The sequence below is a fragment of the Castor canadensis genome, chromosome 7 (genome assembly GCF_047511655.1).
Source record: "Castor canadensis chromosome 7, mCasCan1.hap1v2, whole genome shotgun sequence".
Taxonomy (NCBI): Eukaryota; Metazoa; Chordata; class Mammalia; order Rodentia; family Castoridae; genus Castor; species Castor canadensis.
Genome location: NC_133392.1, coordinates 40,579,735 through 40,604,426, shown reverse-complemented (window position 1 = coordinate 40,604,426; position 24,692 = coordinate 40,579,735). Strand labels below are relative to the sequence as shown.

The 24,692-nt window shown below is 37.2% G+C and overlaps 1 protein-coding gene across 7 annotated transcripts in view; it reads right to left on the bottom strand.

The window, feature by feature from the left end:
- Positions 1 to 2,498: 2,498 nt before the first annotated feature.
- Pank1 (pantothenate kinase 1) overlaps positions 2,499 to 24,692 on the bottom strand; it is a 62,471-nt gene continuing 40,277 nt past the window's right edge. For 5 of the 7 annotated variants that reach the window (XM_020153845.2, XM_020153844.2, XM_074078797.1 and 2 more), the window contains exons 3-7: positions 16,245 to 16,498; positions 11,225 to 11,401; positions 10,597 to 10,720; positions 6,643 to 6,768; positions 2,499 to 3,966 (exon numbers count right to left, since the gene is read on the bottom strand). In XM_020153845.2, the coding sequence (XP_020009434.1) occupies positions 3,910 to 3,966; positions 6,643 to 6,768; positions 10,597 to 10,720; positions 11,225 to 11,401; positions 16,245 to 16,498 (738 nt within the window). In that variant the 3' untranslated portion in view covers positions 2,499 to 3,909. The remainder of the gene's footprint in view (positions 3,967 to 6,642; positions 6,769 to 10,596; positions 10,721 to 11,224; positions 11,402 to 16,244; positions 16,499 to 24,692) is intronic. The other 2 variants (XM_074078795.1, XM_074078794.1) reach the window with 2 other exon arrangements.

The window sequence follows — 24,692 nt, the reverse complement described above, 5'->3', positions numbered from 1 at the left end:
AAATTCTCAAGGGCTTATATGACCATCTTTGATAAAGAGAACACATGGTTCAGGAGGTATGGTAAAATAGGGGAAATAAAGCTGATGATGAAATGGCGCTACGTGTTCAAAAGAGTAATAACTGGTTTATCGATCTACTTCAAGACGACAATTTGCTCTATCACTTTGAAGCCACTTTATTTTGAGCTTCACTTTCCTTGAAACCCTTTGTTGGTTCCACACTGACCATAGAGTCATCCAAAATCTTCAGCATGGAATGAAAGTCCTTCCATAGTTGGGCCGGATTCACCTTTCCCAGTATTGTTTTTTCCTCACAAACCAGGTGCCAGCTGATGCACCTGAAAGAAGCCAGGCATATTCTTCCCTCAGAGCTTCTACTCCCTCATCTTCCCCAGCTTGGGAAGCCTCCATTTCTGGTCCACATGGTTAAGGTTCCATGAAACCTTTCCTATCATCCTTGTTGAGGAGAAATCCTCAGACCCATTGATCCTTCAAGGGCCCTCTGCTCTCACTTATAGACTTCCCATAGGACATGGCCCAGGGATGCTACTAAAATTTGTTTTCTACCACTCTTGCCATGTTTTATTCCCAACACCAGCCTCCTTACAGATCTTCAACATTCTTATCCTCATTTGCCTTGATTAAAAATATACTCTCCTGGGTATCTACAATGAGTTCCCAATTTCATTCAACTCTTCTCAGAAGTTACTTCCTATGAGAGATTGTATGTGACCACCTTAATCAAAGAAATTCCTCCCCTTTTACCTTTCTAAATTGAACTATTTCTTCTCGAGCCCAATCTACTTTTTCCTTGTCGTACTGATCTGACATATTATACACTTAGTAATATACCTGTCTTCCCTTCTAGAATACAAGCTCTGTGACCATTGGTCTTTATTTTGTATATTGCTATAAATACTTGTGAATGGATGAGTGAATGATGCTTGTGTCTCAGTATTACACATCTTGGCTTGAGACTTTGCTGTCTTCCTCTGCTGGACAGCAGGGGATGTATCCTATCCCTCTTAATCTCTAGCTCCTTCCTGGCACACAGTAACTTCTTAATGTTCCTCATATGACTGAATAACATAAAGTATAATTACCCATAACAATAATCCCAAACCAAGGAATTCTGAAGTTATGTATACTATAAACTCTGAGGAATATAACTATATTTACACAGTCCCTTTATCTAAAATTCTTAGTTCTATATATATATTTCAAAATTCAGAATCATTCATTACTTAACACCCCTAAAAGAGTCAGTATCCTATAATCAAACACATTAATAGTTCTGCAACAAATATGAACAGTCCTACTACTTGTAATAAATAATGCTCAGATCAGCTTTTGCTGCCCACTTAAGAGGGTTATCAAGGTAAATTTTAACAGTTTTATATTTTGGAATTGTGGATGAGGAGCTGTGGATGTATTTTGGCATATGGAGATCTGTGAAGTATCACCATGCTCAAATGTGTCCCTCATATTCCAGAAGGTTAGGAATCACTGATTTTATACATTAGTTTAAAACATCTATATGTTTTTTATTACAGCAAACATGAATGGAGTGTTTACTATGTGTTAATCCTTGTACTAAGCTTCTCAAATATGGATGCCAAACTATTATTTGCCCTATTTCACAGGTGAGAAAACTAAGGTTTAGAGAAAGGTTTAGCAACATGCCTTCACAGATAATAACTGGCAACACTGGATCCAAACTGAAGCGCTCTCTCAATAATTAAAGTCACACTTTGGATCACCTGATCACTCTGACTTTATAGAGCACAAGATAAGAATTCTTTAGTTTTGCCAAGTTTCTTTGTGATGCTGGGTTTAAATTTCTGTAACTCAACTAAATGTGAAAATACTTAGACTATAAGTCCTCTTTGTAAAATCAGGCTAGCTATTTGGAGCCAACCTTTAACTAATATTTGTATAATGGAATAATGAATTCCCTCAGCTAAGCCAATGTTTTATGTGTATATAATGAGAGATCAAGTGATTTCAGACAATTAAAAAAATATAGTCATACTAACTTGCCCTGATTTCCTTTGCAGAACCATGATTTATACATCCAAGGTCTGCTGTTCCCTGATAGATCTAAGAATGCAGGAAGAGACCATCAAAAGGCACTAATTATAGGCAATATAGAGATAATATCTTTCTTGAGAACACCTTAGTTGCTTGAATGTTTTTAAGTTAGGCAGAAGAAATAGAATATATTTGTGATGAGCAAATTTTGAGACTCTTAGCAGTGATAGTTTGGCATTAAGGAGTAGGGTGTATAACAGCAATAGAGCTAGATTTTAAAAGTCCCTACAGAAGTCTACAGCTTCAACTGAAGACACAGTTTTGGACCTTACCACACTTTGAGAAAGCCTCAAATTATGAAATGAGCAGCAAAAACACAGCACGTAGGCATTTTACAGAACAAATTAGGTGATTAGGTGATGTGAAACAAGGCTTAAGAAATGAAAATAACACATACACTAAAAACATCACAACAAAAACGGGCTTTATTTCAACCAGACAAGTGAATCTTCAATTGGCATTAACTTCTTCAAGACTTAATGATATTAAAATTAAAGATGGTGCTCAGAAGGCAGAGAAGGGAAAATTTACCATGGAACAATTGAATTGTCCTTCAAAAATCCCTTTCACGGATATGCTCAAACTCAAAGATCCTTAGATCTCATATGCTCCAGTATGTGTACAAGACCCTCATTTGAAAACTACATATCAGTTTTAATGGAATCTTTCAAAAAGAAAATATGTATATATAGAGATAGATCAGTATCATAAATTATTTTAAAAGTCTTAGAAACTGGGATTAAAGTACAGTTTTCAGATTAAAATATTAAAAATGAAAAAATAACATTACTATTTAAGATGTCTTGTTACAAAGCTCCTACGTACACACATGTACAAAACAGGTAGTTATTGCTACCTGATACCTCAACTCATGACTTTTCCTATATTTGACAGGAACAGGTCACTTACTGGGAGACATTCCCCAATAAGTTCCCAAACTTCTGGCATAAGACTTTGCTGCCATTCATATGGTAGAGATAGCCGAGGACATTTCACCATAGAATATTTCAATTTAATATTACAAAGCAAAGCATACATCTGATGAGACCCTATATTTATAAGGGATAAGACAAAATTGCATACAATTTTCCAACTTTTGCCAGACTCATTAAATTCATTAACCCTTTCAGAGCCTTCTCTTCATGGGCACTTTTGAGATCTTTAGATTATGTGTTTAACTTTGTATTGAATTGGTCAGCACCTTGATTTATACGAATAACTACATTAAGGTTATGGGTAGAGGAGAGGGAGATCGTCAGAGGGTAAAAACAGGAGGACGGACTCATACACACATATATATATGACATTTAAACAGAAAGGACAGAAAAGGGTAAACAAACAAAAGTGTTCACAGTAAAACATGCCAGATTTGTAGTTTCATTTGAAACCAACAGTAAATCATGAAACGTCATGAAAAATATAAGTAAGGGTAAAATCTCCTAGAGTAATTACTAAATGAAGTTAAAATTACCACACTGATCAGTAAACCCCAGAAGAAAAATGAACAGTGTTTACATTTCAGGTCCTTCTTAGACATCATACATCATTTGCAAAGATAATGCAAAAAATTGGTAGGTTTGGCCACACTGCACAATTTTTTTTTTAAAAATACAATATACAGAAAAAACTCTTATATACCCCATTTTGAATCATAAGCTCAAAACCTAAGAAGAGTAAAAGATTAGTTAGAGGAATTTTAAACTATTTACAAATCCAGCAGGTTCATCTGCCACAATGGCTTGGCTTCTGTCCCCAGGTGATTTCACCTTCTTGGCAGTAACTGTCAGTTTTTTGTCCTCCCAGGAGGTTGTTTCCTCTCTACTCAGCAGTCATTTTGAACAGTTCCAACAGTGCCCCAACAGCTCCAAAATAACCCTAAAAACACAAGAAAGACAAGGAAAACTTCTGCAGGATTGTTTCTGACCCTTGGCCAAAGACCCACTATTGTTGACAATTCTAGGAATATTGCCCCATTAATTTTATAGATGAAAATAAAAAACTGATTTCTTGGGCTGGGAATGTAGCTCAATAGTACAGTACATGCTTAGCATGAGTTAGACCATGGGTTCAATCCCCAGTACCACTAAAACAAACAAATAAAAACTGAACTCTTTGCTATGAAATATGATAGAACAACAACAATAACAATAATTTATCTGAATGCCCTGTCTCTAACTATTAACATATAAAGAGCTTACAACAATCTCTGGTACATAATGTGTGCTATGTTAGTGCTGGATATTGCTAATATTATAACAGTATTTCATTTGAATCATAACCATGGCAAAATTCACAATATTATTTCACAGATGAGAAATAAAACATAATAAAATAAATTACCCCTTTTGGAGCTACACATTTTGTGCAAGGGCTCAACACTTCAATCTGTCTGACATCAAAGCTGTGTCTCCTAGGAGAAAACTGTATATTTCCCTAAGTAGATCTGGGAAAGGCCCCTAAATCAGCCAGAGCTTCACTTTGACCATCTATAAAATAGAGAACTCATGTTCCTGTGAAAATGATAACATCCAGAAATTTTAGCAACTTGTGTCTTAGGCTGCTCTCTATAACAAAGAACTATAGTCCAGGTGGCTTATAAACAATAAAACATTATTTCTTAGATTTCTGGAGGCTGGGAATTCAAGATCAAGGTGTCCAGTAAGTGCCAACTCCTTACAGGTTCCCATCCTTCTCACTGTAAACTGTCATGGCAGAAGGGGCAAGGCAACTGTCTTGGGCCTCCTTTGTAAGGATGCTAATCCCATTCATGAGATCACAAGAGCTCAGCCCTCATGATCTAATCACCTTCCCAAGGCCTCACCTCCTGATATCATCATTTTTGGGATTAAGGTTTCAACATATGAACTGGGGTAGGGACAACTCAAAAATATTCAATCCAAAAGGCTGGAGATTCCAGTCTTCTAGCATTTGCCCATCTTAGCAGTTCCTTACTGCAAAGATGGGTGTGGATGTCTCAGAACATAGCAGGATTTGTGCTGCTGGTACTGCCACCTAACATTGACTTAGGCTTCACCACTCACCACATGTGAGAAATTATTTTCTCAGATTTATACACTTAATCATCACAGTAACTCTCCTCATTTTGCAAATGCTTAAACAGAGATGGAGAGATAGAGTCATTATCTAAGATCTCACAGTCAATAAAATATCGTGCTCTGAACTGCTTAGCTAGACTACTTCTTTTAGTAGATGCTCCATACTGATCAGTTGAATAAAAGAGAAATTGAGCACACTCAGAGCTTTCAGAGCTAGTCTGGACTACACAGCAAGATGCCATGTCAAAAAACCCTACAAGATAGAGATAAAGGAAGAGAAAGAGAGAAAAGGGTGAGGGAGGGGCAGAGAATGCCCAAGACCAGGGTAAGTGATCAGAAAGCTACCAAATGAATGCTTTCCAAAAATCGTCTCTCCATAGTATTCTCTATTAGTCCTGCTTAAGCCAGAGTGAATTTAAGAATACAGAGAATTTTCTAAGGGACCCTTTCAAGAGAGTCACTGGCCACAGAGACTGCATTATGATATATAGTAACAAACTAAAGTCATAGTCCAGAGATGGGATTGTGCAGTGACTCAGGTGACTGTCCAATGATCTACAGAAGTGAGTTTTTCCAGTGTTGGATCTTATTGTCTATCTTATCACCAACTACCTATATGACCTTGGAAATGACTTTTCATCCCTGACAGTTTCTAGACTTTATTGTCTACATTTGCATTAGCCCAAGGAGGTCTGGATATAAAGCTGCTGGATAAAATGCAGATAAATGCCAAATAAAATAACTGGGCAATCTGCATGTTTATTACTAAATGTGGCAACTATATTGGACCAGAACAGTGGTTTTCTTTTTTCTCTTAAATATTATTGCTTTAAAAAAAAAAAAAAAGCTATGATGCTTTCTTCTTTTTCAAACAAAACCTTACAAAAACTTCATAAGTAAGCTAAATCAATGGAAGCTGCTGTGGTTGGAAGGAAAGAGAGCGAAGGTTGTGGGACTTACTCTCTTCCATCCCAAAAAAAAGTTGTAATACTCCATGCAGTCATAAATGACTGCTAAAACAAGTCTGTCAGTATTAATTTCTGTCACTGGGTCTTAGCTATTTATATTTAAGTTCTTATTGCTTTTTATGCTTTAAATAAAACAAAATATGGGCAGTGACAGCTCTAAATAATTTCTGAGTACATCAGTAGCTTTTTTAATACTTAAGTCAGTTTGGAGAGAAAAAAATTTACAATACTAGATTGAAATTTACAATACTAGTTCTCAGAATTTTTTTCCTGTCACAATATGCACAAGAGATTACCACCCATGATAAATAAGAGCTCTCTACAGCACTGACTTTTTTGTTGTTTCTTTGAAACAGGGTCTTGCTCTTACTTTCTATATAGTTCTTTCTTATTCTTTGCCTAAATGCAAAGTTTAAATGGCAACTTTTCTACTTGACCAATTTTAAAACTAAGAGACCTGTTCATATGTTAGAAAACCCCAAATACACTCCATGTAGGAAAATTAAATCTGTGCAGGCTCAGCCTACCTCATGTTCTAAAAATAGAGCTTTCAGCTGTCCTTTGGACCAAAAATCCATGGCATATGCTAGCAGCTTCATGGAGACCATATTGATTCTGAGAAAATTCCCAACAAACACAACTCTGTCAATATTCTGGAAAAAAAGAAAAGGTAAAGAAAAATGATTGCACCAGGGCATAAAAATAACATTTACTAAAGACATTGGCTCTGTATGTCCTTGTATAGAGAATAATCTTTTATTTATTTATTTATTTATTGTTGTTGTGCTGGGTATGGGTATATTGTAGCATTTATAAAAGTTCTTACAATGTATCAAATATATTACACTTGAATTCCTTCCTTCCACTGCTGTTCCCTATCCCCGCTCCTCTGATTTCTGGAACAGTTTCAACAGGTATCATTTTTGCATTTATATACATGTATATACACTGTTTGCACCACAGTAAATAGTCTTTTAAAGTGGAACTATTTCAGTATCTCCAAAATGCAGTTGAACAAACCTGATAGTGCATTCCACAAGAATAGGAGGGTAAGATTTTAGTTGTGCAAAGCACAAATGGATACTGGATTTGTTATGTCAGATTGCACTGGGTCTGACATGAAATTTAGTTCCCAACATATATATGCAATTGAACTGGAGTTCAAGTTTAACTAATTTTTTTTTGTATGCCTTCCTTCAATCACCCAACTTCAAATAGAAAATACTATTATAACTAACTCATAAATGAAATGGCTAGGGCATTATTATTCATCTAATAAGAAATAATACTCCATCTCTGCCCTCAGGATATATGGTAGAATATCGTATTCTATCCTATATGAGCTAAAATATGGTAACAAAAACACATTTGTATTTTTGTCATCATGGATATAGATTTGTATTGTGAACACACACTTAGGAACATTCTTCTTTCATCCTATGCATGCAGACATGCTTCAAATCTCATGAACTTCCAGCTCTAGTGCATCAGCAGCACTTGCCACTCCTCCAGATATTTCTTAAGCTTAAGACTGAGCATAGCCTGTCTACCATGCAGAGGTTCCTTACTACTTAGCACAGAGTCAGTTGCCATGGTCATATATCAAAGGCAAGAAAGTCTTTGAAGGTGGCATTATTTTCTGCTCAGTCTATCAGTAGTAATCAGGGTCTGGGAACATTACCTTTTAACAGTCTCAAGTTTGAACAATGCATGTTCATGTAGTCATTAGCAACTGAAAATTTTCCATCAATGGAGAGGTAGAGGGTAGTTTTAATAAGTTGCCATTAAGAAAGAACTGTAGCTATGATCTGCCCAGACTAAGAGGTAGAAAGGAACACTCAAAGCAAAAAACTGATATTAAAGAGGAATTTAATTAAATTTAGGGGGCCCAGAGTAGGACTTGTTCAAAGCCCAGTCTTGAATTACTCAGGTAAAAAGCCATAACGAGTACAAGTGGTATTAAAGCTGATGAACATTCCATGTTTTAAATAAATTCCAAGTGGGTCAAAAAATTCAAATGTTTTTTTAAAAAAGGAAATAATGAAAAAAGAGGCTAGAGGAAAATATAAGAAAAATCCTTTTAAAATGATATTGAATAGAAGTATAACACTCAGAATCTATTAAAAATTTATTTATTTATTTATTTAAAAATCATTTATTCAGGGGAAAACATCACCACAACCAAATCCAAATGGGAAGCAATAAATAGAAGATATTTTCTGTACATATCACATACAATGGGTTTGTTATCTCATTAATAAACAGTTCTTACAAATCAATAAGAAAAAAAAGACCAACAACCCAATAGAAAATGGGTGAAGAGAATTAATAGGCTGTTCATATGTACACAAAAAGGGAAATATTAATGGCTATTAAATATATGAAAATGTTTAACCTCACTTATAATAAGGTATGATTTCCCTTACGTATGTTTACCAATTTTCATAATAAAAAGCTGATAAACAAAGATGTACACTAGTATGTAGAGGGTGGATTGTATGGGTTTGTGATTATATCTCAGTAAGTGTTATTTTTAAAAAGAATGTTATGTTCAGTTTGTCACCTTTGAAAGGATATTTTTATTTTATATTGCATACAATATATGATAGAAATAAACAAACTAAAAACAAGGGCTGCCTCTTATCTTGTGATGGTGGAAATGGTGACTCATTTCCTTGTATACCTTTCTGCTGGCTTTAGAATTTTGCATGAGGTGATCATATTATGTTTTCAAAAGAATAAATAAGAAAATCTGAAGTTATAGCACTCTAATTAGCAAAACAAAAATATTTTAGACTCAGTAAATGTGGTGCCCCAGTTTTGGAATTGGCTGAAATCAAAGATTCTCAAATCATCGACTCCAGAAAACAAAGCAAGGACTGAAGACCTTCATTACTGCTCTCTCAGGGAAATGCCATGTGGCCAGTCACTTGTGTACCCTGGGAGTTTGCACTGACTGAATGTCCTCTAAGGGAGTCCTGGCCCCAAGGTAATGGGTGAGTCCATTCATTAAACTCCACAGAAACATCGAAAGCAGTTGCTCTGAATAGTTGCATATAACAGTGGCTACATTTTCAAATAGTTAAAAATAGTTGCCTTCCCTAAAGGGATTAGGATACCTATGAAAAGACCTGCTGGCTCACTAGAGCAGAGTGCAAGGCAAAAGGCCGCTCTGTGGAAAGCAGGTGAAAGGGCATCTATTGCTCTGTGGGGCAAGAGGTGTTACCATGTTACTGACCTTTGACAGCTTGTGAGTACAGCCAACTACATACATATTAGTCCTAGGGTTTGTTTGGCTACTTGGAAAAACACCCTTTAAAGTTTAATACCAAAAAGTAAACCCTCTGTTAAAATGAATCTCATGACCAAAGTGGACTTTGAAAAGGCACATCTCTAGAATACTCATTTTTCTGACTATTAGCCTCTTGTTTAAATTCCATCCAAACCAGGGACGTCCAGAAAGTAATGACTGTGATCCACATGCCAGGAATATATGCCATTCCATATCCTGAAAGGAGGTATATCTTTATAACCCAAAAGCTCAAAAGGCAGAGCCAACATCTATCCATTATTAAAAAAACATATATATGCTTCCTACCCCAGCACTCCATTATTCACCTGGGAGGGGGCTTGAAGGGGTCTTGAAGCATCTATAATATTCTATTTCTTAATCTGAGGGGTGGCTATATAGTGTGTGTCTCTGTGAAAATTCATTGAGCTATATACACTAATGATTTAAGCCCTCTTTTGTAGGCATATCATATTTCTATTAAAGATATACTTTTAAAAACTCCATTACTGATCTACTATGGTTCTTTAATATTTCTCCTATTAACTGCTCTATGTCCCAACTTTTTTTTCTAACACACCTCAGTGAAAAGAGAGTTGGTTTACTTTTAAGTCTTGTATTTCAGAAAGGGTTTAATTTGTTCCACAAGAATTTTGCAATGTTTCAAAACTTCTTAATAAAGCTTTGTCTATCACCAGCTCCACCCTTTCTTGTGCCTGGGGCTCTGGCTGGCCTTGGCTGTAGCAAGCTCTCTGTGCTTTGATAGCCCTGTACAATGCTGCTTGAACTCCATGCCACAAGGCAACACTGTAAAGAAGCTGAAAGCAGAGAGAATACTGAATATTGCAAGTGGAAGCATTTTGTGTGCAATTGTTTCCAAGGATGCTTAGAACTTTTCCTCACACTTCAGTGGGCACATGGTAATAATGACGGTTAGAGAGGCTATGGGATGGCTTAGATGTTTCCATAGTTGGATAGTTCATCATTTGTTTTTATCCCATGTCTATTGAAAAAATAAAACACATACTTCTCTTCCTCTCCCAACAAACATTCCTCCCATTCTAAAAGGTGTGACTACATAACAAAGGGGAGGTTTCCCAAGGATATGGAGTTTTGTAAGAATCCACAGCTATCCCACTGCCAAAAATGACACATAAGAATAACACACGCCTTTCCCTGGGTTAAGGCTTACCTCATTGAGTGCACACATGCGTGCGATGGAGCCGATGTTGTTGGTGATGGTGACCAAAGTGGCCCGGGCGAGGTCTTCCTTGCTGATGGAATCCCGCTTCTCTTTACTCATCATGTTGCCAAAGCTACGTGGGGATATCAGTGAGAGCTCTCAAAATCATCCTCAGGCAGTCTGTGCTCCCACCAAGGGACTGCGGAAAGGTCTATGAATAACTCTGTTCAAACTTAACTGGCCTGATTTTGCTACCATGGTTTATAAGCAGACAAGATTACAATATGAATGGGTGGCTTCCCCTTTCTTAACCGGGACAAAGTAGCATGGCTATTAATGGGGGGAAGTTTTCAATGTTTCTACATATCTGTATAAGAATGGAACAGGGGAGACTACTGCAGTTTTTCAGAACCTTCTTTCAAAGTTGCCTTATTTTAAGCACATGTCTCAAAAGCTAAGCATCTCAATGTTCTATTAAGGACAGGACATCAAGTTTGAGATCTGATATGATAGATATTTGCACCAGGCTGGTGGGTTGACATTTAAAACAACAACAACAACAACAAAATCCTAATTGCCAGGGTGGAGAGGCTGCCTTGTATTTAATCACTACAGCTCCTAGCTACTTAGTCTCTACCTTGATGCTACAGCAGATCCTTGAAGACCAAATCGTTCATAGTCTCCTCCGTAAATGTCCTTCACCAGCTTATCAACATTGGTGCTGTCGCCTTTAGCTGCCATTTCCAGAGCTTCTTCAAAGGTCTCACAACCAGTCAGCAAGCAACATAGGCCTAGGAATGTTCCACCTCCAAGACTGAAGGAACAATAAGGTTTATTTTTTTTTTATTTTACTTAATATATATCCATCCAAGTCCCCAACTATATCAAGACTATTAATATGGGTAAAGAAAAACAGAAGCAAAGCAAAGGGATACTTTGTTGAAAAACAAAGGGGCACTTGAAGTGCTATAGTGCAAAAGAACTTTAGAGTAGATTGGATAAGAAAAGAGGGCAGAGACTAAAATTAAACATTAAGGGAAACCTGCCCCTAAATTTGAGGATAAAACTAAAAAAAGACTCTCACTGATTTCCGTTGTGAGACCTTCAGCTAGTCACTAACCTAAGTGCTTCACTCAGTCTTCTCCCCTATGAAATGGGATCAAATCATGATCTCTTCTATTTGGATGTTCTGAAAGCAGCAAATTACTGGAGAAACAACTGATATTATAACACCATATGCAGCTGAGTGCAAATATTTAAAAAAAAGAAAGTATACACAGCTCACATCTATGGAACCAAACCCTCCCATAACAAAACTGATCTAGGACTCTGCTGGGAGTAGCCAGCCCAAAGGCTGCCTTCCACCTGATCTTGGTTCTCTATCAGGAATAATTTTATACTACCTCATAGGAATTTTGAGAAGGAAACTATTGATTTATCTCATAAATCAATTGACTTATCTCTTTTTCTTTCTAGTAGTCTTTGGAAAAGGTTATTGATATTTTACTTACCACCCAACAGTAAAAAATAATAATAATAACAACAAAGGTCACAAATGGTTCCAATGCTTGAACTATGTTTTAAAAGCTTTTTGACTATTTTGGTAGAAAAGTCTTCTAAGATAGTCTTGTGGGCCCAAATTAGAAACTACTTATAGCAACCGAGAACAAATGCAATTGTGTATTAATACCAAAGTTACTCAGTACAAAGAAAAGCAAAATCAGAGAAAAGGGAACTCATGGCAGAAAAAGGAGCTCCAATTCCTTGAGCAAAGGTTTTACTCTTTATTTATCATGTAAAAAGAATAAATGTAAGAATACTAGCTGCTCTTATCAGTTGGTTCTGAAGACCCAAAGAGCCACTTAGTTCTGGGAACTCAATTTGTGTTTGTGCACTGGTTTTTAATTTTAATCAAGTTGGGGTTAAGGTTTTTTTAGCTTAAATCTGATGTAAGAAAATATATATAGTCATTTATGTAATGACTGTTAACAAGAAGGTACCAGATTGGAGATAGGCACATAGTTCCTTAAACTGCATCTAAATTGAGTATAATATTCTTAGATTGTGATTCTTAAAGAAATGCATTCTCAATTGAAATTATGGGTTCTTTTTCATGGAAAATTATATAGCTAGGCACCACAATAACAGGTACCCAAATGTAGGTGTAGAGCCATGAGGAAACAGCTCTGTGTGCAGTGTTATATTGACAACTCAGTCACAGTAGAAATTTTGGATTTCCTCTAAGAAAGTTTATCTTCATTTATATTTAATATTGCATGTCATGCTACATTGTTAGTTTCAGCCCACCCTACAAAGCTTGTGTGGTTTTTTATTTCTATTTTTTCTTTTATACTTTTATTTTGTGGTGGCAGAGATTGAGCCCAGGGTCTTGTTCATGCCAGGCAAGCACTCTACCACTGAGCCACATTCCCCAGCCCTGCCAGTATGGGAGTACTTTTGGGTTTGTGTGCCATCTAGATTTGTTATTTTGTCTTCGTATATTAAAAAAAGAAGACTTCACTCACATTTCTAGGTTCTCCAGATCTTTCATCCCTAATAATCTTTCTTTGAACATTAGGGATCTGTCTTAACCAAGGCATTCAACAACCTACTCCAAATGTAGGCAACTGAAGAAATTGGCTGACTTAGAAAGAAGGTAATTCATCAACTGAGGTGTTGGTGTAAGTGAAAAGGGACAAGTACAATTGGAAAATGACAAGTGAACCCAGATAAAGAGCTGAATGGGGAAAGCAAGCATGCATTTGCACAGCTGGCACATTGCAGAGAGGAAGGAAGAATGAATGGTCATAGAAGAGCCAAGAGTCACCTAGCACTTGGTTAATATTCTCAACCTGCTAACCTTTAGTTAATCCAGGGATTTGCTCACTCACAATCAGACAAACGTTTGTTTTGGCAGACATATAGTAAAACTCTCAGTATATCAGAGACAAAAACACATTGCCAGAAAAGGTCGCTGAATGTTATTCATCATATTGTGAAGATTTTAGAGAGAAGTAGAAGAAATCTTCAGTTATTCATTCATTTTTTTATTTATTTTTAGTTTTTGTATTCTTGCTGTGCTGGGGATCAAATTCAGGGCTCTACCACTGAGCTATATTCCCAGCCCAAGTTAATCATTTTAGTAATAAGAGCACTAGTAATTAATGGGCATAAGTATGCATGCCCTTCAAATAGATTGCAAAATAATGATGCTGTTTTCACCACAGTTTCAAGTTCTTTATATTCCTCTTTTAATGGATTATAGATTCTAACAATGTCAGCTGTAAAGTACTGGTTTTTTCCATTTATGTGAGAATTGGAGTTATCACTAGAAAAAAAGGTTGCTGCCCCATCTGGGATGCTATAAAAATACACATAAATGGACCTTTAAAACTACATCTTAAAGAAAACTAATATAATGACATGGCTTCTTAAAAAGGCTTAATGGGAAAATTGTAATATAATACAGCAACAAAATCTTGGAGTGACAGCTGTCAGTTCACAAGAGGAGTAACAAAATACAGAGCTTACACCACTTGCTTAGATCAGTGGCTCCCAAAGTATATTGTACATACTGATGTTCATTGCTAATCATAATAGTTTTATATCTGAGTATAGTGACACAAGCTTATAATCAGAGCACTTGGGGAGCCGAAGGAGGAAGATTGAAGTTCAAGGCCAGCCTGGGCTACATAGTGAGACCCTATCTCTTAAGGGAAAAACAAACAAACAAACACTTTTGGAAGAACAACTTTGGTTGGACAAGGATCGGAATCCCCATAGACTTGAGGTTCTATAAATTCCCTGCAATACCTGTGGTAGCCTCTGAAAGGGCTCCCTATTAACAGATTTCCAAAAGGAAGCCTGGTCACCTAGACAGGCTTTATTGATGACAGCAGAACACTGGTCACTAATGGGCATTTACTAATAACTAGAAAATATATGGATTATTATACATGCGAGAGGAGCCAAACACCATAACTAGCTCCTTGGTAGCTATTTAAGATACTCAGAGCCCTGGAGTCTCCACATTTGAGAATGTACCTATGATATAATTAATAAAATGTTAATTGTTTATTAACAAAACTGTAAATGCCTCTAATTGTGGAAAATGTTTAGCTTATTGCTACCTTGGGAGTAGCTTTACCAATTCAATTGCTCCTGGGAGAATTCTATAGTTTTTTTTTTTTAATTGTACTGTTGCCAGGAGATCACTCTCTAAGGTAAAACCAGCTCAGCTGAAGTATTCATGTCTCTGATACTCCTGGCAGTCCTAATGAGGTAATGGGGTCAGTTTTGATTCTTGGGTAAGCAAGTAAGCTTCTGTATTCTCGATTAAAAAATATATATATATGCCTAGTAGCAATTAACTGACACAACAGAGCCCATACTCTGAACCTAAGCAGGCATGAGTCAGTGTGCACTTGTACATGTGCCAGGGTTTCCCAGCAGCAGCACTATTGGCATTTGGGGCTTGATAACTTCTTTGTTGTTGGGGAAGCTTCTATACGTATTATGGGATTTTAGCAGGATCCCTGACGTCAATCTACTAGATGCTAGTAATGTCCCAACTCCAGTGGTGACAACCAAAAAATGTCTCCAAATATAACCCAATATCCCATAGGGGTTTGAGTTATCCCCTTCACAGTGGGGAACTAATTTATGCAGATCCATCATTAATCATGAAAATATACTTGAAAAGCAAAGCTCTCCTCCTAAGAGTGAGTAGTACTATAGAATTTCAGTGCTGAGAAAGTCTGAAGAAACAATCTAAGCAACAACACTTTTCATGGCAGAAATGTGAAAACTGAGACTCAGAGAAGTAACATGGTATCTCCATCTATCCAAAACAAGAATTTGAACAACACATAGCAAAGCACGTTCTAAGTGGCACTAGTTCCTTCAGTTATTCCTGTATAAATGGATTCTGTGGTCCAATAAGTTAGAGAAATGCTTTATGCCAAATCAGTTTAATTTTGTTCGTACTGGAATTTCTCAAAGATACCTGACAACAGATTCTTTTGCCATGCTAAGTCCTATTATTAGGAAGCTGATCCCCTTGCCCTTACATGGGCCTTGGGGTATATGTATACTAAAAACAAGGTGCTTTGAGCACCTGTGGTCATAGGGCTGTTTTCCTGTCCACTGCATTCCAAAATTCCCTATGAGCTGTGCTAACTATTTGCTTTCAGTTGGAGCATTTGTCTGAAGGGGGAAAAATCCTGTGTAACCCTTATTTTGTTTGCAGGTTAAAATGCTGTATTTTAAGCAATTTATCCTGTGGTAGGAGGTTCCAAAAGAGCTTCTCTGAGCTGTCTCTAGCCTCCCAGTGCTCTTTATCTGGCTTCCATCCAGCTTGCTGTCCTTACTGTTCACGTGGCACTCAGGACACACGACCTTTTTGGCAAACTGCTGATGTGCGTAATCCTTCTTCCCTCAGCCTGACCACAATTTCCAGCAAGGCTAAGACTGTTTTATTGACCTCTTACTCCTTTAACCTATCATCAAATAAATCCTGTTTTTGGATGGCAAAAGAGGTCAAGATATTTCTTTTAAAAATGTATTCAATATAAATAATATTTTATTATACACTGGTCATCAAGAAAGAGAGCTGGGTTTAAGCATAAAGAGATTTTCCTAGTGGAAAACATGTTTACCTGGTCCCTGTAACTCTTTTATAGTTGTCCTTGGAGTACACAGCTAGAATGCTGACACCTGAGCCCATGTTAACCAGCAACATAGGGTAGGGGTTATCAAGGCAGTATGGCTTTTTTTGACACAATTCAGGATTTGTAGGATTTTCAAAATAGTAACATTCTGGCTTGCCATTGAAGCCCACGGAGTCGACGTAAAGCAGGCCCTGAATCAGACAGTCCAATTCATCCAGTTTATGGAGCTGTAGGTCAGCAATCTGAAAGAGAACAAAACCTTGTAAGCTGTCACAGACTACCCTGGGGGAAGCCTCAAAGGCTTACCTGGACTTAAGATTGGGTCACTCAATTTAAATGCACAGAAGTACCCTTAAATACTCATTTGTGACATCGTGCTGATAATCAGTCAATCAGCTGGAATAACAACTGTGCACAAAGGATAGAAGCTTGCCTGGTTATTGGAAAAAAATCTATTAGGGTGTGTAGTGGGTTGGATGGTGTCCCTTGTCAATGTCTTAATCCTTAGAACCTGGAAATGTGACCTTATTTGGGAAAAGGGTCTCTGCAGATGCAATTAAGCTTAAGATCTTTAAAAACATCATACTAGATCACCTGGTTGGGCCCTAAATTCAACAAGAATCTTTATAAGACACACACACAGAAAGACATGAAAGACCCAAAGAAGATAGCCATGTGAAGATGAAGGCAGAGACTGGAGTGCTGCACCACAGATCAAGAAATGCCAAAGTCACAAGATGCTGAGGTGGAAAGAGGCAGGTAGGTAATCATCCCAAAAGCCCTGCCAGTGCTTTGATTTGAGGACAGCAGGACTAAGAACCCTAAATGAAAAACTTTTGATATAAGCCACCCACGCTTTTGGTAATTAATTAAAATAGCCACAGGAAGCTAGTAGAGAATGCTGCCAAGAGGGGAGTCTCCTCAGGGGGAGCAAGTGAGAATACGCAGAAGCCAAAAAGAACCCTATACAACGTTGATAGGCTTTGGTGCCCAAAAGGCCTTGGAACTGGGGAGACTGTCTTTGAGCCCATGAAGTCCAACTACCATTTTCCCAGTCTTGGGCTTTTGAGTAGACAGAGGTGGCCTTGAATTCTAGCTCCAAAACTTACTTAATGGATGATAAATTATTTAACTTCTCAAATCTCAGTTTCCTCATCTGCAAAATGGGGATAATAATACCCAGTGCACAGTGTTGCTGTGAAGACTGTGTGATAATAATATATATTAAGTGCTTACATAGGACTTGGCACCATACAAAGGGCTTGCTAAGGTAGACCCAGAGTGTCTTTTTATCTGCTAGGAGACAAAAATTCCTACTTCCCGAGGTCAAGGAGAAGAATAGTAAAGGGGATAGAGCTGGCTGTGCTCTAGGCTTAGAGGCTAGTGGCTACTTTGCATCCTTGAAAGTTTAATTCATGATCCCCAAGAGTACACAACTGGCCCAGAGGTTCAGGTTGGTAATCATTTTCCATGGACAAGAACAAAACAAAACAAACCCTATCAATCACCAACATGAAACTCAACCATTGAAGAAAGATACCTCTTAATTCTCTCTCTCACACACACACACACACACACACACACACACACACACACACACACAAACCTAATGAGAGACCAGCACACATCTGTAATCCCAGCAACCAGCAGACTGAAGCAGGAGGGTAGTGAGTTCAAGGCCAGCTAGGCTACATAGCAAGATGCTGTCTCAAAGCAAACAAACAAACAAATAAAAAGCCTTATCAGTAGGTACTATTAACCTTATTCTATGGATAAGATTCAGAAAGTTATAATAACTTTCCCTAGGTGACACAACTAGCCAATATCTCCCAGTGATTCCTTATAGCCTCTTATCTTCATTGCCTCAGTGGGTACTGTTTTTGGCAGTCTGGCAACAACCTACAAAAGTACTAGACTTAGATGTTTTGTCAAAAAAGACATCATTTTTGTTGTAAAAGTTAACTGACAGAAGAAAATTTTTGTCTTTGTGTCACTAATCTAAATTTCATAATTAGTTAGAAAATGTTACCAGCTGGGTAGTGGACATATTTTAGAAACATGGAAATAAACATTTTAAATGATCCTTGGTGAAAAAAGTAAATGTATCTTATAAATGGTACCAAATTTTTCATTTTTTACCAAGTGAAGCTTTTGGTTGAGATGCATACAGTTGTACATGTTTTAAGATAGCAATGCTATGCTTCCAAAACTAGTACTGTTAGAGGAGACTAAGGGAGAAGAAAAGAAGACAGAGAAGAAGAAAAGTAGAAAAGAATGGTACAGAGTGAATAATAATGAAATACATCACATCTATGTAGGGACAGGGCACACAAAATAAATTGAAGTCTTTTGACCAATACACGGTAGGGGGAAAGGGTAAGGAAGAGTAGAGGAGGGAGTTAAACTGACTTAAGTACCAATATATTTACAGGTAAAAATGCCAAGGCAAAATGCCCACTGAAAAATAGACAAACAATGAAGGACAGGAATGTAAAACAGGTCACGTTAAGGGGAGGGGCACTAGTGGAAAGGGGAGGGTAAATGAAGAGAGTAAAGGAGGGTGAATTTGGTTGATGTATTTTCTATATGGAACACTGAAACCTGTTGAAGTCACTTTAAGAAGGGGAGGGAGGTAGGAAGGAGAATATGGAGATAATGAACCAAATTGGGGTATAGTACATGCATATATGGAAGTGTCACAACAAAACTCCCTGTATAACTATCATATACTAATAAAAATGCTTAAAAAAAAAAAAGACAGCAATGCTATAGGTATCCAACTATCTGGAGTCCTGAAAGATGGTAGTAGGCCATAGCAGAGAAAACACTTTCTCCTCTGTCCTCCTGGCTTCCACTGCCTTCCACTGCCCTTACAGCATTGGTGGCAATTAATGGTGCTAAAAAGGCCTGCTCTTTTTAAATATCTATTACATCGGCAGGCACTTTTCACCGCATGCACCCCGCCCCCTAAGCTGAAGAGTGGCGATTTCATCAGCCACTCCTGGGACCATAGTTGACCCTGTTTAAAAATTAATCAGTGGTTCATCAACAATATTGACTGCCACACACTGCACCAACCTCATAAGCATGGACAGAGACATAGTCCATCCAGATGAACACACTGAAACTACATTGAGGCAAATAAGCTAAGCACATACAACTTTGATCTGAAAGGAGATATCCTTATCTCACTTTTTCCCTCAAAATGATTTTCTGCATAAAGTGCTACTAGCAAATAAACATCTATTGTACATAATTTACCAAGGGATGGGTATTCTTGGAGCCTAAGGTCATGCAGCCCCACAGAACAGGGAAAGAAATATAACATTCGCTTTTGTGTAGAAATATATGGAAAAGGACAGGTTCCCAGGTGCAGATAACGAGTCAAATTGCTACTTGGATTTTCAAACAGGACATCTGAAGTTAGATGAAATTAGAATAATATGGGAATCACCCCAGACTTTGCAGTTTATTAATAAATCTGAACTTTATTTTAACTTTGTGGAAAGCTTAAAACAGGTTAAGATTTCAGCTAAGGAGAAACAATTCCTCCAGGCTGAGTTTTCTTTATATCAGGGGTCAGAAACTCAAATGCCAGACAGTGAGAAAACAATGGAGAGAAGCCCTGGACTGGATGAAAGTAGAACGATGACACTGAGTGCCAACAAGACAATCTGGACAAACTGCAACTCACCTCCAGCCCACTGCAGCCATGTAAGTGAGGCCCAGTGTTGCTCTATTTTTCAAGAGCAAAAAATTCAGATATTTATGTGAAATTTAAAAATTTTACATGTTGCCATATAAAGTGGATATTTTTGGTTTACACATTGCAGGCCAACAAAACATATCTGTGTTTTATCCCATATTATTATATATAATATATATTTATATATAGGTGTTCGGGTTTGAATGTTGTTTGCCCCTTAAGGGTCCATGCCTTGGGAGTGTGGTTCCCAATGTGGAGATATGGGAATTAATAGATTCTTAAAGAGGTGAGCTTGCCAGGCGCCAGATGGAATCTAATCCGAGACTCAATCTGTTCTCCCTACACATGCTCCCACTATCTGCCAAGAGGTCCTCTCGAGAGCCTACATGATGCGTGCTGTTTGACCTCCAACCTTAAAACTATGACAAAATAAACTTCCTTTTTATAGTTAGGATGCTTCAGGTATTTCATTATAGTAATGAAAAGCTGACTAATACAACGTTCACACATAATTTAGTAACAAGGATGTGTTCTGAGAAATGTGCTTTTAGGTGATTTCATCACTGTGCAAACATCGCAGAGTGTACTTATACAAACTAAGGTAGCTGTGACATGCCTAGATGATATAATTTTTTTTTTCATTTTTCTTTTATTATTCATATGTGCATACAAGGCTTGGTTTATTTCTCCCCCCTGCCCCCACCCCCTCCCTTACCACCCACTCCACCCCCTCCCGCTCCCCCCCTCAATACCCAGCAGAAACTATTTTGCCCTTATCTCTAATTTTGTTGTAGAGAGAGTATAAGCAATAATAGGAAGGAACAAGGGGTTTTGCTGGTTGAGATAAGGATAGCTATACAGGGCATTGACTCACATTGATTTCCTGTGCGTGGGTGTTACCTTCTAGGTTAATTCTTTTTGATCTAACCTTTTCTCTAGTTCCTGGTCCCCTTTTCCTATTGGCCTCAGTTGCTTTAAGGTATCTGCTTTAGTTTCTCTGCATTAAGGGCAACAAATGCTAGCTAGTTTTTTAGGTGTCTTACCTATCCTCACCCCTCCCTTGTGTGCTCTCGCTTTTATCATGTGCTCATAGTCCAATCCCCTTGTTGTGTTTGCCCTTGATCTAATGTCCACATATGAGGGAGAACATACGATTTTTGGTCTTTTGAGCAATAGACGATATAATTTTATGGAACCACTGTCATATATGTGATCTGTTGTTGAACAAAACATTGTTACGTAGCTTGTGATTGTATATATTTTAATGCTGACCTTACATGGGCCTTAAATGATGACAAATCATGAGATCCAGTAAACATGCACAATGAAGCTTCCACTAATTTTAATTGTATAACCAAGGTGTGATAATTTAGGCTAACAATTGTCTCTCTAGGAACAAAGTCTCTGGTTTGTAGCATTTAGTGATTTCTGTGGTGGAACTGCCCTCACCATAACCAACTTCAAGCTTCCAACCTGATGGCACTAAACACAGAGCTTGGAAGAGATTTGTATGTGGGCTTTTTTAACCTGGGCTTCAGCTCCTTCCCACTCCTTGTAACTCTTCTTAGCAGTTTTATAAGTTCTATAAATTCCTAAATTATTAAAGTTAAATTTAAGTCACTCCACAAACTTAAAAACAACAAACCTACACTTGTCTTAGGACTCAAATTCTAGGCAAAGTATAGAAGTTAATCAAACACTGTCTAGGACTTTAGGCAGGAAGCCATTATTATTACCCATTTTTCAGATAAAATATATCACTGGAGACCAGTGAATTGAGTAACTTACTTGGGATCCCAAGGCTATCAAGTAGACAAGGTAATGTAGAAAAACTTTCAAAGTGTAACTGTGAAAGACTAACATTGTTTAGCCTGATACCAAAGTCACCCAAGCAAGAATGTGTACAGCAGTGTTCTCAAACTTTAGGTGCATCAGTCCCTTGAAGGATTTTCTTAAAGCAGGTTGTTGGGATCCACCCCAAGTTTCTAATAGTGGTTCTAGCAATATCCTAGGTGAGACTGATGCTTCGGGAGCCAGGGTCACACTTCAAGAACCACTAACAGAAAGAGGAACATGGTATTTGGAGCTGAAGAGCTGAGAATGAGTCTATTACAATCCCCTAGTAGAGGTGTTTGATAAAATTACATGCTCTCCCTAACAGCATCTGCACTAGCTAATTCACAGGGTGGTTTTCAAAAATCAAATGTGATGGTTATATGAAACTGCTTTAGAAACTTAAAAAGTACACTGCACAAGTTATAATTATTAAACACATGAGAAGTAGAGTAACTCAGGCCTCTTATCACAGGTTGAAACATATTTGGAAACACATTTCTAATCTAAAGGGTTTAATTTTCGGAGGGCTTTCAGGGATTTCTTATATGCTAACATTAGGAAAATATGGATCCTAAACACTGGTGGGCTCATTTGCATGAGGGTTTCCTTGCATGCTTTAGCTCAGTCTATCAAAAATAGCAAAATAAACAAAAGCTACCCCAAGAGGTAAAAACACCCCAAGAGGTTATATTTCTACTCCCTGGGAGGAACCCCAAGCCAGTTATATCTCTTACCGATAGCAACAAACGAGTCACCACATTGTGTTTCATAAATGAGTAAAATACAAATCTGTATGCTACATTACACTTCCCAAATGCTTTCATGGCCACTGGCTCCATAAATCAAGTTGGAAGTAGCAGAAAAGGGTATTTTACTAGTATAAGAACAACTTGCACATGAAATGGTTCATTCTGAATTATAAATCATTATATAGTTTCTTTTCCTTTCATAAGGAGACCCAACAGAGACCTGAGAGAGAGATGAAATTCAAATAAGTTCAGTGAGTAATAAATATAACAAAACCTTAATGATGGCTTTTTTCTCCTTTATTCAATGACTGGCCAAGTGTCAAGCCAGAAGGATATGGAAAATGACAGTGTCTGCCTGCAATATCACAAATCGGTCCTGGAGTTAATAACAGGAACCTAGGTGTGTTTCAAAGGTCTCTTAGATCTAGAGATTTCACATAGCCACAATTATCCTGCCTTTTCCTGATGATTTTTCAACCATTACTAACTTTTTAAGGCTGTTCCCTTGGAGTTTCTAGGATAAAGACACTCTTAAAATTTAAAAAATAAAGTAATAAGAACAATAAAAAAAAAATCCCATCCTTCATCTTAAATCCCATGCCAATCTAATGAGACTGTTGCCATCTCCTATTTATTCAAAGGGTATGTCTTATTTTTTTAAGTACATATTTAACTCTCTTTTAACTTCTTTTAGCCTTGAACTGAAAAAAACACATAGGTATCAATTTTAAAGAAGAGCTACATTGGCAAAAAAGGATGACTTGTTTTTCTATAAATACTTTGCATTCTTCAAAATACTCTTGTTGAAGTTAGGAAGTAGCAGATGAAATATTAGAATTGGCAAATTAACTATTCTGCTGGGTTCTTTAAAACAAATCCCACAGAATACAGATAGGGAGAGTAAACACAGACTCAAAAACTAACTGAAAACTACAGTGTTCCATGTCTGGGGTGAACAACTATGTAGGATTCCCCACCAAAGCCCACTTTTTTAAGTAGTAGGATTCCTCACTGGTTTCTTAAATCATTTGAGATTAGAGAGTTTTTCTTTTGTGCTTCATTTTGGTAAATGATTAATTTTGAAAACTAATCTTTACTAGTCAGAAATTTGGTTGGAGACAGGCATGATGGCACATGCCTGCAATCCCAGTACTAGCAAAGCTGAGGCAAGAGGATTGAGTTCAAGGCCAGCCTGGGTTCTGGGTTACACAGTGAGACCTTGTCTCAGAAAAAAATAAGTAAATAAAAAAAAATAAATTTTGGTTGAGACAGTGATCTTAAAATGTTTTTAAAAAAGGCAGAAAGGAACAAATAGGGGAAATAAAAGGAAGAACAAAATCAAAATGCAATTTTGTTCAATTGAAAATATTCTACATAGAGGTCTAACTAAATGCCTGCCTTATATTACAGCTTTTTCTTCTACATTCTACATTGGATGAAAAATAGTTAACATTAGCTAAGGCATTTAAGTGTAATTACCATATATAATAGGGATATAGTCATGATACAAAAACAGTTGAATATTTGGAGTCCGCTGAACATCTTTTACTTAGATGGACTTTTAAAACTCTTATCTGCAAAGTTGTATTCTACTAAAAAACCAGTAACTTTATACAATAAAACAAGACTTTCTGTACATGTACTGTTTTATTGTTTCTCAAACTGTTTAATATATATTTATTGATCCTTTCCAACTAAGTAAGCATCTTCAACTTGAATCTACAAAGAGGGAGGGCTTGGATTTTGGACACATAAATGCCTTAGCATTGACTGTTCAATCTGCCTAAACAACTCTGCCCTAGACAACTGCATGGTTTGCTGTGTTACTTCTTCAGCTCTCTGCTCCAATGTGACCTGATCATACAGAGACCCTCTCAATACTCCCTAACCTCCTTGCCCTGACCTTATTTCCCCCCTTCATAGAACTTATGCAATCTAGTATGTTCTTTGTCTGTTTTTTATGGGATCATTGACTATCTTCTTTTAATAAAATATAAGGGAAGCAGGAGCTTTGCTCTGCTCACAATATTTGACACATATAAGGAACATGATAAATTATTTGAGTGAGTGAATGAATGCTTAGAAAAGAGGATGGAAAACCTATTCATCCTTACAGACTTTGGATTTGGGTATATCAATTTAGTG